This window comes from Coenobita brevimanus, chromosome 97 (genome assembly GCF_032717465.1).
Source record: "Coenobita brevimanus isolate Jiangsu-jjx chromosome 97, ASM3271746v2, whole genome shotgun sequence".
NCBI lineage: Eukaryota > Metazoa > Arthropoda > Malacostraca > Decapoda > Coenobitidae > Coenobita > Coenobita brevimanus.
This window is the reverse complement of record NC_137050.1, coordinates 13,156,017-13,168,670: the sequence shown is the minus strand read 5'-3', so window position 1 is coordinate 13,168,670 and position 12,654 is coordinate 13,156,017. Positions and strand designations below refer to the sequence as shown.

Genomic DNA, 12,654 nt, shown 5'->3' with positions numbered 1-12,654 from the left:
TAAAACTGCAAACGGTTGGCTCCCTTTGTTAAAAAATACTGGAACTTTTGGGTAGCACCTTGTATGTATATACTGTATATATATATATATATATATATATATATATATATTAGATAGGCAGTTATATCTATTTATCCATCTACCTATCTATCCATCTATTCAACTATCTATCTATCTTTCTATCTACATGGTATATAGCTATAAAATATATCTATCTATCTCTTGCCAGACGCCTTTATCTGGTAAGGGGTGGTCACAGACAAATCGCCTCCATGTCACCATGTCCCTCACCCTTTCACCACTCTCCCCTCAGCTCATACACCCCCTCTCTCATATACCTCTCCACTCCATCCTTCCATCTCATCCTTGGCCTCCCCTTCCCTCTCTCTCTCTCCACCTCACTCACATACACTCTCCTCATCAGTCTCTCACTCTCCATCCTCTCCACATGGCCAAACCACCTTCATATGTTTCTCCTAACACTTTCTATTACATCTAATTTCTATCACATCTACATCCGCACCACAATGCTCCTTCACTTCCTCATTTGTTAGTCTGTCTCTCCATGTGACTCCACATACTCCTCTCAAATGACTCATTTCCACTACTCTCACTCCTGACTTGTGTCCCTCGAACAAGGTCCAAGCTTCACCGCCATATGTCAGAGTTGGTATCACAATACTGTCATGCAGTAACTTTTTCACTTCCATGCTTACTTCCTTGTTTCTTATCTCTGCTTTCAAAGAACCAGCAACCTTTCTTCCTTGTTGTACCCTTTCAAGCACTTCGCCATCCTTACTCATCACACTACCCAAGTACTTAAATGCACTCATAGTTTCCACTTCATCCTCATCAAACTTCACTATACATATAGTGACTTCACTTCTTTCAAAAACCAAAACTTTACCTTCCCTACGTTCACCTTTAGATTTGGTTTCTTACACACTCTCCCAAACTCATTCACCAAGCCTTGCAGCTGCCCTTCATCTTCACTTAACAACACAGTATCATCTGCAAACAACTGTACAAGGAGTTTCCACACACTGCCCTCTCTCATTAGGGCTGCTCCAACATCCACTGCCCTACTTTGCATTTCTTTTATAACCCCATCCATATACTGACTGAACACCCATGGAGACATGACACATTCCTGTTTCAATCCATCTTTCAAACAGAAAAATTCACTCACTCACTGTACACGCGCACTGCAGCCTTAGCACCCTTGTACATACTTTACATGGGATGCAACACCTTCCCATGTACTCCATATATTCTTAATACTTTCGAGAAACCTTGCCTATCCACCCTGTCATATGCTTTCTCCATATCCATGAGGCCGCATACAACTTCTTTCCCTTCTCTAGAAACTTTTCCACTAAAGACCTATAAATGAATATATGATCTACACAACCTCCTCACTTCCCAAAGCCTCCCTTAATTCTCCAACTAATTCCTCTGTTATTTCCCTAAGTCTGTCAATAAGTATCCAACTATATACTTTTCATTTTGAGGCTGTGTCGGTTTAAATCCAAGGGAGGGTTGGGGTTCATTGCTCACGTAATGCCACTTGGGGATGAGTGAGGCTGGTCACTCTCATCTTCAATGTCAGGGCCAACTTGCCTAGCCCTGGGCTCCTATGCTCCTCATGATGCAACACTGGATTAGAGGATGTATGTATGATGTTTAATTATTATTTTTTGTTTATTTATTTATTTTTATTTTTATTTTATTTTTGTTTTAAATCGTGTCCCCTTTTGTCTATAAGGGCTAAGGTGTCACCCCTGGGTACAGAACTTAGGTTTTGGAGCATGCAGCACTACATGACTGGATGCCCTTCCTGATTTCTACCAATGGCTCTTGGGTGGACTTGAACCTCCAACCCTTCAGTCAGAGCATCCTAACCCACTGAGGCATGGCTCGTTATCATTATTAGGATTATAAAAAAGGCAAGTAAACTATGCAAATAAAAAATTAGTAATTTGAAGATAGGGAATAGGGATCGCTAAAAAAAATAAACAAATAAGGAAGGATCGCTGGACAGCATGCAAAACAAGCAAGGATTCAAGTAAGGTTAACAATGTAAACTCACAAATCCATATTTTGGCTCTTTACAAACTGTTAATACCAGTCAAAAGGGATTTGTGAGTGTACATTGTCAACATTACTTGAATCCATGCTGGTTTTGTATGCTCTCCAGCGATCCTTCCTTGTTTATATTTTTTTTACCCATCTCTATTCCCCATTTTCAAATTACTAATTTTTTATTTACCATGCTTACTTTTTTTTTAAATCCTAATAATAATAATCAGCCGTGGTTCAGTGCGTTAGGGTGCTCTGAGCTAAGGGTCGGAGGTTTGAGTTCACCGAAGAGTCACTGGTAGACATCAGGAAGGGCATCCGGTCATAAAATGCTGCACGCTCCAAATTCTAAATCCTTTACCCAGGGGCAACGCCTTAGCCCTTAATGACAAAAGGAGACAAGGCATAAAACTAAAATACATAAACTTTAAAAAGATAATAATAACAATAACATTCTGCCTATGGGTGATTTTACATTCCCTCTTCTGTCTTTCTTTCCTTCATTCTTTGCTCTTCCTTCTGCCTATGGGTGACTCTACACTGAACAACAAGCTAAATGGTTTCCTGTATGACCAGGAAACCATTTACTTTGCTGAGTGGTAACCAAATAACCAAATTATGGCACCTGGTGGTTTAGTGGGTAATTAAGGCACTCCAATCGGATGGAGCCTGTGTCAGTTTATATCCAAGGGGTGGTTGGGGTTTATTGCTCACGTAATGCCACTTGGGGATGAGTGAAGCTGGTCGCTCTCATTTTACATATCAGGACCAACTTGCCTAGCCCAGGGCTCCTACGCTCCTCATGGGGCAACATAGGATTGGATGATGGATGGATTATACATCATACATACCTTCTAATCCTGTGTTGCCCCATGAGGAGCAATGGAGCCCAGGGCTAGGCAAGTTCACCCAGACATTCAAGATGAGAGCAACCACTCACTCATTCCCAAGTGGCATTACATGAGCAATAAACCCCAACCATTCCTTGGATATAAACTGACAGGCTCAATCCGGATGGGGTGCCTTAATTATCCACTAAACCACCAGGTGCCACAGCTTGGTTATATGGTTACCACCCAGCATAGTAAATGGTTTCCTAGTGTACAGGAAGCCATTTGGCTTGTCACCCAGTGTAGAGGCACCTGTAGACAGAAAGAAGAGGAAAGAAAGATGGAAAGATCAACATAAGAGGAAGAAAGGAAAGAAGGAAGGACGAGATGAAAGGGCGGCCATCCAAGAGCAGCACTACATCAAGTCAGTGGATGGTGAGTGACCCCACCTACCACAAAATAAAAATAAATCATAACAATGCCCATACTACCTTTCCTCTTTGTGTCCAACTACTCATCTCCATCTGGAAGTGAACAACATGAAGATGTGTAGTTGAGTTCACATCTAGATAAGCACAGACCCAACAACAGCAACAACCTACCTCCATCCCAACAAACTACTGTATACCTATTTTACCCATACTTGAACAACCTCAACATTTCAAAAACCCATTTCATTGATTGGAATGAAACTGGCACAAGCATTACTTCAAAAGCATGAACTGCATGACCTGTATGTGTTGGCCTATTCCATCTCATAGATGTGATATCTTTGCAGCATCTGAAGCCAATGCACTGTTAGGCTAATATTTTATATACTGCTTCATGGGCTTAACATGAATCAGTAAACAATAGCCTGAACTGATCTGACAAATCTGTCCAGACATAAACAACCTAAACTGACCAATATCCATCTGAACTGATTTGCAAGGGTCAAATAAGAAGGTATTTAATCACACGTATGGAATATGAAACTGCCCAAGTGGATGCACCAGTATATATGAATGGATCTAAACTTGCTAAAATTGGATCTGAACTGACCAAACTTCGTCTAACCGGATGTGTCAGCCCTGAATAGACATGACCGATCTTGAAAGGAAGTACTGTAAGGGACCTGAAGCATCTAACAGGGGCCTGATTGGAATCTAAGGGAACTGATGAGCCCAAATGAATTTACTCAGCTCTAAACTATATGACTGACTCAGACAGACAGGGAGGACTTGGATAGACCTCCGGTGGAATGAATGTTGCAAACCCACTGCATGCTATGAGTAACTCACTATGTAGATCCTTCCATATAACAATGGGCCAAACCTATGTTGCTTGAGTGCTTGCTAACATGTATTTTCCTTGTCATTCAAATGAGTCCTATCAGTCTTATAGTCTCTTAGCGTATTACATTAAGGAATCCACCTTGTTGCAGACAACTTCGCCATCCCTGCAAACACACATCTCACAATGGGTTCTGTTCCACTGCTGTCCTGGTGCCTTGCGAATCCCACTTTCCAGAACACACCATCCTGCCAACAAACATACAGCACACCATAAGAGATGGATGTATTACAAATAAATAGGCATATCCTAAAAATTCAACTGTAGACCATTAATAATAAATCTGAGGTTAGAAAACATTATACCTGTCACAGCAACTGTACTGGTTTGTAAACAGCACCAGAATAATATACCGTGCTGTAATTTGTTTCTGTCACACAAGCAACAGCTTTACTCTCACCCTGGGTATTTACACAGGTAGGACAGCAGGCTCCCTTTGCTGTGTGTGGCTGCTGGTGTGGTGGGCAGGTTAAGGAAGAACAGTGTGTAGTGTGGCAATGGACACGCCCTGCCACACATGCACACTTACGGCAGTCATCCTCATGCCACTCATCATTTGACTGGGGGGAAAAAACAAAAGTGCTGAAAAAAATTTACATCATCATAATCCCAACCTTGACTCCCACTGCAAGAGAGAGAGAGAGAGAGAGAGAGAGAGATGGGGGGGGGGAACTACTGGCATCAAATAGCATGCTCAGGGAAATGGATAATAAAATCATTCATGTATCACTTTACAAGAAAACAATATATGGTTGTTGTTGTTGTCCAACCCCAATCTGCGTGGCCAAGCAGTTGCAAAGTTATCATGGTAACAGACACACAGACCTTGACCTACTTTCATCAGTTTCGAACTCGTAGGAGATTTTCACCTCCATTACACACCTGTAAAATTTTGTGATATCCTGAGCGGTTGGAAAGCTCTTGTGGTAACAGAGACGCAGATCTTGACCTATTTTCACCAATTTCAAACTTGTGATCGATTTTTTTCCCCTACTACACACCTGTAAAATTTCGTGATGATATCTTGAGCAGTTGCGAAGTTATTATGCTAATGCTCACTGGAAGAGGGGAAAGTGCCACAAGAATGGAAGAGGGCAAATGTGGTACCAATTTACAAGGGAGGAAACAGGGAAGAACCCCTGAATTATAGACCAGTGTCTCTAACCAGCATGGTCGCAAAATTGTGTGAGAGAATCCTGAAAGACAGATGGATAAAATATCTGGAAGAGATGAATATTTTGGCAGAATGTCAGTTTGGATTCAGAAGTGGAAGGTCATGTGTTTCCAACTTGAGCTTTTACTCAAGAACGACTGACATAGTACAGGAGAGAGATGATTGGGTGGATTGTGTGTACTTAGACTTAGAGAAGGCCTTTGACAAGGTACCTCATAAGAGACTAATGTGGAAACTAGAATATATAGGAGGACTAAAGGGGAAACTTCTGGAATGGATGAGAGACTTTTTGAGAGACAGACAAATGAGGACAGTAATAAAGGATAGGATGTCTGGATGGAGGGAAGTAACAAGTGGAGTCCCTCAAGGCTCAGTGTTGGCGCCAGTAATGTTCCTGATTTACCCCCTGGGGGTAGGGGGGTTTTCAAGAATACTCCCCCAGTATCCCTGCTTGTTGTAAAAGGCGACTAAAAGGGTTGGCGGAGGGTTAGTGCCCCTCCCCGGAAAACAACTAACTAAAAAAACAAACAAGAAGCCTCGGACAAGGACTGACCAAACGTTGACGACCCAGGACCGGACAAAGGACTTGGTAATGTGTACATGGAATGTAAGAGGAGCGAATGATGAGGTGAAAGAGAGAGAGATTGTCCAGGTGCTTGAGGATGCGAAAGTGGATGTATGTGGAATAACTGAAACAAAATGGAGAGGAGAAAGTGTGAGAGAATGGGAGTATGGATGGGGTATATGTGCAGGAGTAGATGAGAATGAGAGGGCAAAGGAAGGAGTGTGTATAGTTGTGAGTAAAAGATGGAAGAAGAGCATAAGACAGTATGGATCAGTTGGGTCAAGGATTGTGTGGGTAAAGTTGAAAGTTGGAATACAAATGTGGGCGATTGTGTGTGTGTATGCGCCAACGCAAGATCGTGCTAGAAGAGTGAGAGAAGAGTTCTGGACAAATGTGGAAGTGTGCATGGAAAAGTTTGGAAGGAGTGAGAGAGTATTTTTGATTGGTGATATGAATGGTAAAGTTGGTAATGTGAAGGTGGATGGAATAGTTGGTGAGTGGGGTGTGCCTGCTGAGATAGATGAGAATGGGAGTGCGCTAGTGGACATTTGTGCTGGGAGGGGGTTGGTAATAGCCAATACCCTCTTCAGGCATAAAATGATCCACAGGTATACATGGCCAGTGATGAGAAGGGTGGGTGGTGAACTGAATGAAAGGAAGGCAATGATTGATTATGTGTGTGTGGATGAAAGGATGCAAAGAGGTGTAAAGGATGCAAGAGTGTATAGAGGTTGGGGGAGTGGACTTTCTGACCACTACTTGGTGGTGGCCAGAATTAGGTTGCAAGTAAGATGGAGGAATAGAAGAAGGGAAAGACGAGAGGAAGGAGTAGTTGCAAGGAGAGTGGAAAGGTTACAAGAGGATGAGAAAAAGGCAGAGTATAAGAGAGAAGTGGAGGAACGATTGGGCAAATATGAATTGGAGCAGATGGGAGACGTGGAAGGTGTGTGTAAGATATTTACAGAAGAAATATGTGCAGCATGTGATGTGGTGTGTGGAAGGAAGAGAAGACGGAGGGGGGTGCAAGGAACAGCGTGGTGGACTGAAGAGGTGAAACAGGCTGTGGCACAAAAGAAGAAAGCATACAATGAATGGATGAGAAATAGGGGCGTGGAAGAAGTTGAGAGGCGGAAGAGAGAGTTATATGTGGAAAGGAAGAGAGAGGTGAAAAGATTAGTAAGAGAGAGTAAGAAGAGAGTGGATGAGGAATTTGGAAGGAATTTGAGTGTAAAGTGGAGGGACTGTAAGAAAATGTTCTGGAGAGAAGTGAAAAGAGTAAGACAGGGTGAAAGTGAAGTTAGCAGGGGAGTGAAAGATAAAAATGGTAGATTACTAGTGGAGAAGGGAGAAAAAGTGAGCAGATGGAGAGAACACTTTAAGGAATTGTTGAACGTGGAGGATGGAAGTAATGCGAGTATAAGTGGCTGGGGAATGGCTGGGAGAGGGAGGGAGGTGAGAAGACAGGAAGAAATCAGTAGGATAGAAGTTGTGGAAGCAATGAAGAAAGTTAAATCGGGGAAAGCCCCAGGAATTGATGGAATGTGTGGTGAAATGCTGAAGCATGGGGGAGAGATAGTAGTAGAATGGATGTGGAAGATGTGCAGATTGGCCTGGGAGGAAGGTAGAGTCCCGGAGGATTGGAAGTCAGGTATAATTATTCCCTTGTACAAAGGAAAAGGGGAAAAAGAAGTGTGTGGTAATCATAGGGGCATTTGTCTTCTTAGTATAATAGGAAAAGTGTATGGTAGGTTACTTATAGACAGAGTTAGAGAAAGAACAGAGAAATTAGTTGGAGAAGAACAGGGAGGCTTTAGGAAGGGAAGAGGTTGTGTAGATCAGATATTCATTCTTAGATCTTTAGTGGAAAAGTTTCTAGAGAAGGGAAAGAAGTTGTATGCGGCTTTCATGGATTTGGAGAAAGCATATGACAGGGTGGATAGACAAGGATTGTGGAAAGTGTTAAGAATATATGGAGTAGATGGGAAGTTGTTGAATGCTGTGAAGAGTATGTACGATGGTGCGAAGGCTGCAGTGCGTGTGGATGGTGAACTAAGTGAATTTTTCTCTGTGAAAGTTGGTTTGAAACAGGGATGTGTCATGCCTCCATGGTTGTTCAATCTGTACATGGATGGGGTAATAAAAGAGGTACAAGGTAGGGTAGTGGATGTTGGAGTGGCCCTGGTGAGAGAGGATAGTGTTTGGAAACTCCCTGTACTGTTGTTTGCAGATGATACTGTGTTGTTGAGTGAAGACGAAGGGGAGCTGCAAGGCTTGGTGGATGAGTTTGAGAGAGTGTGTAAGAAACGGAACCTAAAGGTGAATGTAGGGAAGAGTAAAGTGATGGTCTTTGAGAGAGGTGAAGTCAGTGAATGTACAGCGAGGTTGGATGGTGAGGAATTGGAAAATGTGAGTACGTTTAAGTATTTGGGTAGTGTGATGAGTAAGGATGGAGGTTTGGAGGGTGAAGTGCTTGAAAGGGTACAGCAGGGAAGAAAGGTTGCTGGTTCCTTAAAAGCAGTGATAAGAAACAGGGAAGTGAGCATGGAAGTAAAAAAGTTACTACATGACAGTATTGTGATACCAACTCTAACGTACGGAAGTGAAGCTTGGACATTGTTGGAAGGACACAAGTCAAGAGTGAGAGCAGTGGAAATGAGTTATTTAAGAGGAGCCTGTGGAGTCACGTGGAGAGACAGGCTGACGAATGAGGATATAAAGGAGCATTGTGGTGTGGATGTGGATGTGATAGGAAGCGTTGTGAGGAACACACTGAGGTGGTTTGGCCATGTGGAGAGGATGGAGGGTGAAAGATTGACGAAGAGAGTGTATGTGAGTGAGGTGGAGGGTGGAAGAGGGAGGGGGAGACCGAGGATGAGATGGAGGGATGGGGTGGAGAGGTATATGAGAGAGGAGGGTGTGAGTTGGGAGCAGGGCAGTGAAATGGCGGGGGACAGGGCGACTTGGAGGCGATTTGTTTGTGGCCACCCCAAACGAGATTGAGGCCATGATCCGCCCCAGGTTAGAATATGCAGCAGTAGTGTGGTCCCCACACAAAAAGAAAGATATAAACAAGATTGAAAGAATACAAATAACAGCAACCAAGATGGTCCCCAGTCTGACAGACCTGTCATACAGAGAGAGGCTGGAGAAGCTGGATTTGCCTTCCTTAGAGGAAAGGAGAAAGAGGAGAGACATGATTGCAGTGTTCAGGACCATGGTGGGAGTAGATAAAATTGACAAAGAAGATCTGTTTGTATGGGATAAGAGAGCAACAAGAGGACACGGAATGAAATTGAAAAAGTCAAGCTGCTTGAAGGATATCAAGAAATATAGCTTTCCTTACAGAAGTATAGACTTATGGAATAGCCTGGACAAAGAGATCGTCCAGTCTAAAAACTTAAACGAGTTTAAAGCTAAATTCGACTTATTGAGAAACAGCGACGGAAACCCACGAGCATAGCACATTCCGTGTATATCACAATTAGGTATATTAGGTAAATACTTAAATATTTGGAACGACTTAGACAAAGAGATGGTGCATGAGAAAAACATTCATGTGTGTAAAGGTAGACTTGATAAATGTGGATATGGAGACAGGACAACACAAGCATTGCTCAATTCCTGTATACTACAAATAGGTAAATACAGACAAACTGAAAATAACACCAGCTTTGCTATTGCGGCTGGTAATAAGATATAGTATCCCTTTCCCACTACTAAAGTTTCCTGAAACACCCACCTCATAAACTGCCCCATCTACTACACACGGCGTCCCTTGGCATGTAGGACAGCACGATCCAGGAGCCAGCTCCAGGGTGTGATTTGCTGGACAGGTGAGACGTGGGCAGTATGCCACATGACACTGAGTCTGCCCATCATGACACTGGCATTGTGAGCATGGCACAGGTGACCAAAACTCACCATCACTGTATATACTACCATCAACCTCGCACGAACCTAGTTGGAAAAGAAATACATAAATAAGGATTGCCAACATTCTCAAGGGAACGCAGCATAATGTGCAATTCAAAAGTACTAGACTTCAGCCGTATGAACATCGCCATCATCTTCAATGTATGTGTTGCTTTTTTTTTAACCCAAATCAACATGGTAATGGTTCTGCACCCCTCTACTCATTGGATTTTGTCTCTATGATCTCTTCCTGTTCCCCACTCTGAAAATGATGACAGAATGGAGCTTGACACCACTGAGGAGATACAAGAGGAATTACAGGAGGTTATGAAGACAGCCACAATAAAAGAATTCCTGAGATGCTTCTGAATGTATGAAAGATGCTGGGAATGCAGCATGAACTCTCACGGGAACTGCAGTGATCCCTTGGTTATCGCACATAACTGGTACTGCACAGAGTGTGATAACAAAATTGACCAATTACAAAAGCACAGATCCTATGGGATTTATCCTAACTGGTACCAGGCAACCCACTTATAAACCCAAATTTTCCCTTCAACAATAATTGGGACCCACTAAACACATACACAGTGTTATGATAACTATCAGAAACACACAGAGGCATGATCAGATTAATACAAAATTATGAAATGGACATAATAAAGAAGAAACACATACCATCCACAGACCTGAGATGAGCTTAAGGAAAGGGGTTCTGAGGCTAGGAGTGGAGAGTTAGTGGTCTCCACCACCTGCGAGTAACTCCTCAAATAGAAACTCATCTTTTAATCCCTTAAAACCAACAGAAACCACAGATTTTGTACCATCACTGTTGGCAGAAGGCAGCTCTGGTGAGTGATAGTGATATATATATATATATATATTTTTTTTTAGCTGTAAAATGCGCAATAATGGCAGGAGTGCTGATTTTCATTTTGCAGTGATAACAAAAAGTGCTATAACCAAGTGTGCTAAAACCAAGGGATCACTGTACTTTGAGGATGGTGGTGATTAGCAGCTTTGGTAAGCCTATGTGTTCATATGGCTGAAGTCTGGGAACTTTTAGGCAGCACTTCTGTGAAAATAACCATGATGATTAATGAACATATAAGAACACAGGATCCAAAATTCATGTGTTTGTGTGGTTTGACCTCTGACCCCTTAAATCCCTTTAAGAGAGAGAGAGAGAGAGAGAGAGAGAGAGAATGTCAACAACTGTACCAAGTTCGAAGAGAACTTGTCAAGAGATAATGACACCAAACTGAAGTGCCTAGAAGAAAGAAAGAATATGAAGAAGAAAGAAACTAAGGATATACAATAGGTGGTGTGGTGGTCTAATAATTACTGTACATAAATTAACAATCCATGCCCTCTGAATTTTATCCATAATATTTTATGATCCTTTATTACAATGACTATACCATTACCATTTACCTTGCTCATACCTGGAGCTGTTCTGACAAAGATGTGTCTATAACCTACAGCTTTATGCTTTTATTATTTATTCCCAGGTTTCACTCCCATTTGAGAGTAAATGTAGCAGCATATTCTTAGTTATTCCTGCTGTTGATTACAGATGGTGCCTGTAAGTGTTTTTAAGGCATCAACTTTACAAAATGCCTTTGCATTAGTGCTGCTTGTGTCCTGAGAAAGTCATATGTATATTTTTATGTGTAGCCAAAGCAAGTACAAGATTTTTGTCATCTCTCCAGTAAGAGCTATTACAAAAAGAAGGAATCTGGGGGTGAGCTTAAGATTCGATTCATGCCTGTCTGGAGTGAACAGACTAAGCTGGTGTAGCAGTCAATATGTTTTGTCTAAACCAGCATTCTAGGGGGGGAGGGGACACTATTTTAGCTAGTCTGCTGCTTGCTGTGCTTTGGAGTGTTGTGAAGTTATTCCTAAGTCATCAGCATAGGCCTGTAATGTCAGCAATTGAAGAGAAGGGAAGGGACTTGTAAATCATTGAGGAAAAGGTAAAAAGGTGAACATGAGATGGCTGAGCCCTGTGAGACACAACTGGGTAGCAGTCTGGGGTACAGATGGAATGATGGCTCCCCTTATGGCCACCATAAGGCCACGGCCACACCGAACGCGACGAGCGGGGAGGTAGCGTCAAGTGATGAGAGGGGAGGTGAGTGTCAACGCGATGCCTATCCAAATATGAAGCGGCAACCTTGTGAGCAACAGATAGTCAGATGCATGCCTATAGTGAAATATCCGTTGAACAATTCGCTGCCTTCTGAATTATATTTCATAGATTTATGTATTGATAAATAATAAAATTGTCGATGTTCATTACATATATACATATACACATACATATAGTGTATAACACTTATCTGTTTATTAGTTTTAGACCTATGGTGCAACAAAGCAAATGGAGCAATAAATACTAGTATGAATTCTAGACATTAATGGTCTTTTATAGGTTTTCTAACAACGGTGGAACAAACGTTACTACCAATTGCATGACAAATGCTCGATTATAATTTATCAAGGAAGAAGAAAGAAGAGAGAACTTTTTTTTTTTTTTTTTTTTTTTTTTTAATGCAATTATTCAGATATCTTCCCAGTGTTTCTTCAACACGCCAGTATTTTTGTGGAGTGGACCACTTGGATCCCACACGGCTCTCCTGTGGTACACGGCTCCAATAAGGTGTTCAGTAGACATACAGTAGTTACCACAACCTAACCGCCCCAACACGCAGTACCTGCTTGAATGAATGATGATGCAAATGCCTGGGGAGTGGGGGTGTTGC

At 42.1% G+C, this 12,654-nt stretch overlaps 1 protein-coding gene across 1 annotated transcript in view; it reads right to left on the bottom strand.

Annotated features, from left to right (window-relative positions):
- The window catches only part of LOC145413828 (extracellular matrix organizing protein FRAS1-like), a 596,816-nt gene that overhangs the window by 541,941 nt on the left and 42,221 nt on the right, over positions 1-12,654 (bottom strand). Inside the window, exons 4-6 of the mRNA XM_080283490.1 lie at positions 9,720-9,937; positions 4,642-4,801; positions 4,323-4,429 (exon numbers count right to left, since the gene is read on the bottom strand). Of these exons, the coding sequence (XP_080139616.1) occupies positions 4,323-4,429; positions 4,642-4,801; positions 9,720-9,937 (485 nt within the window). The remainder of the gene's footprint in view (positions 1-4,322; positions 4,430-4,641; positions 4,802-9,719; positions 9,938-12,654) is intronic.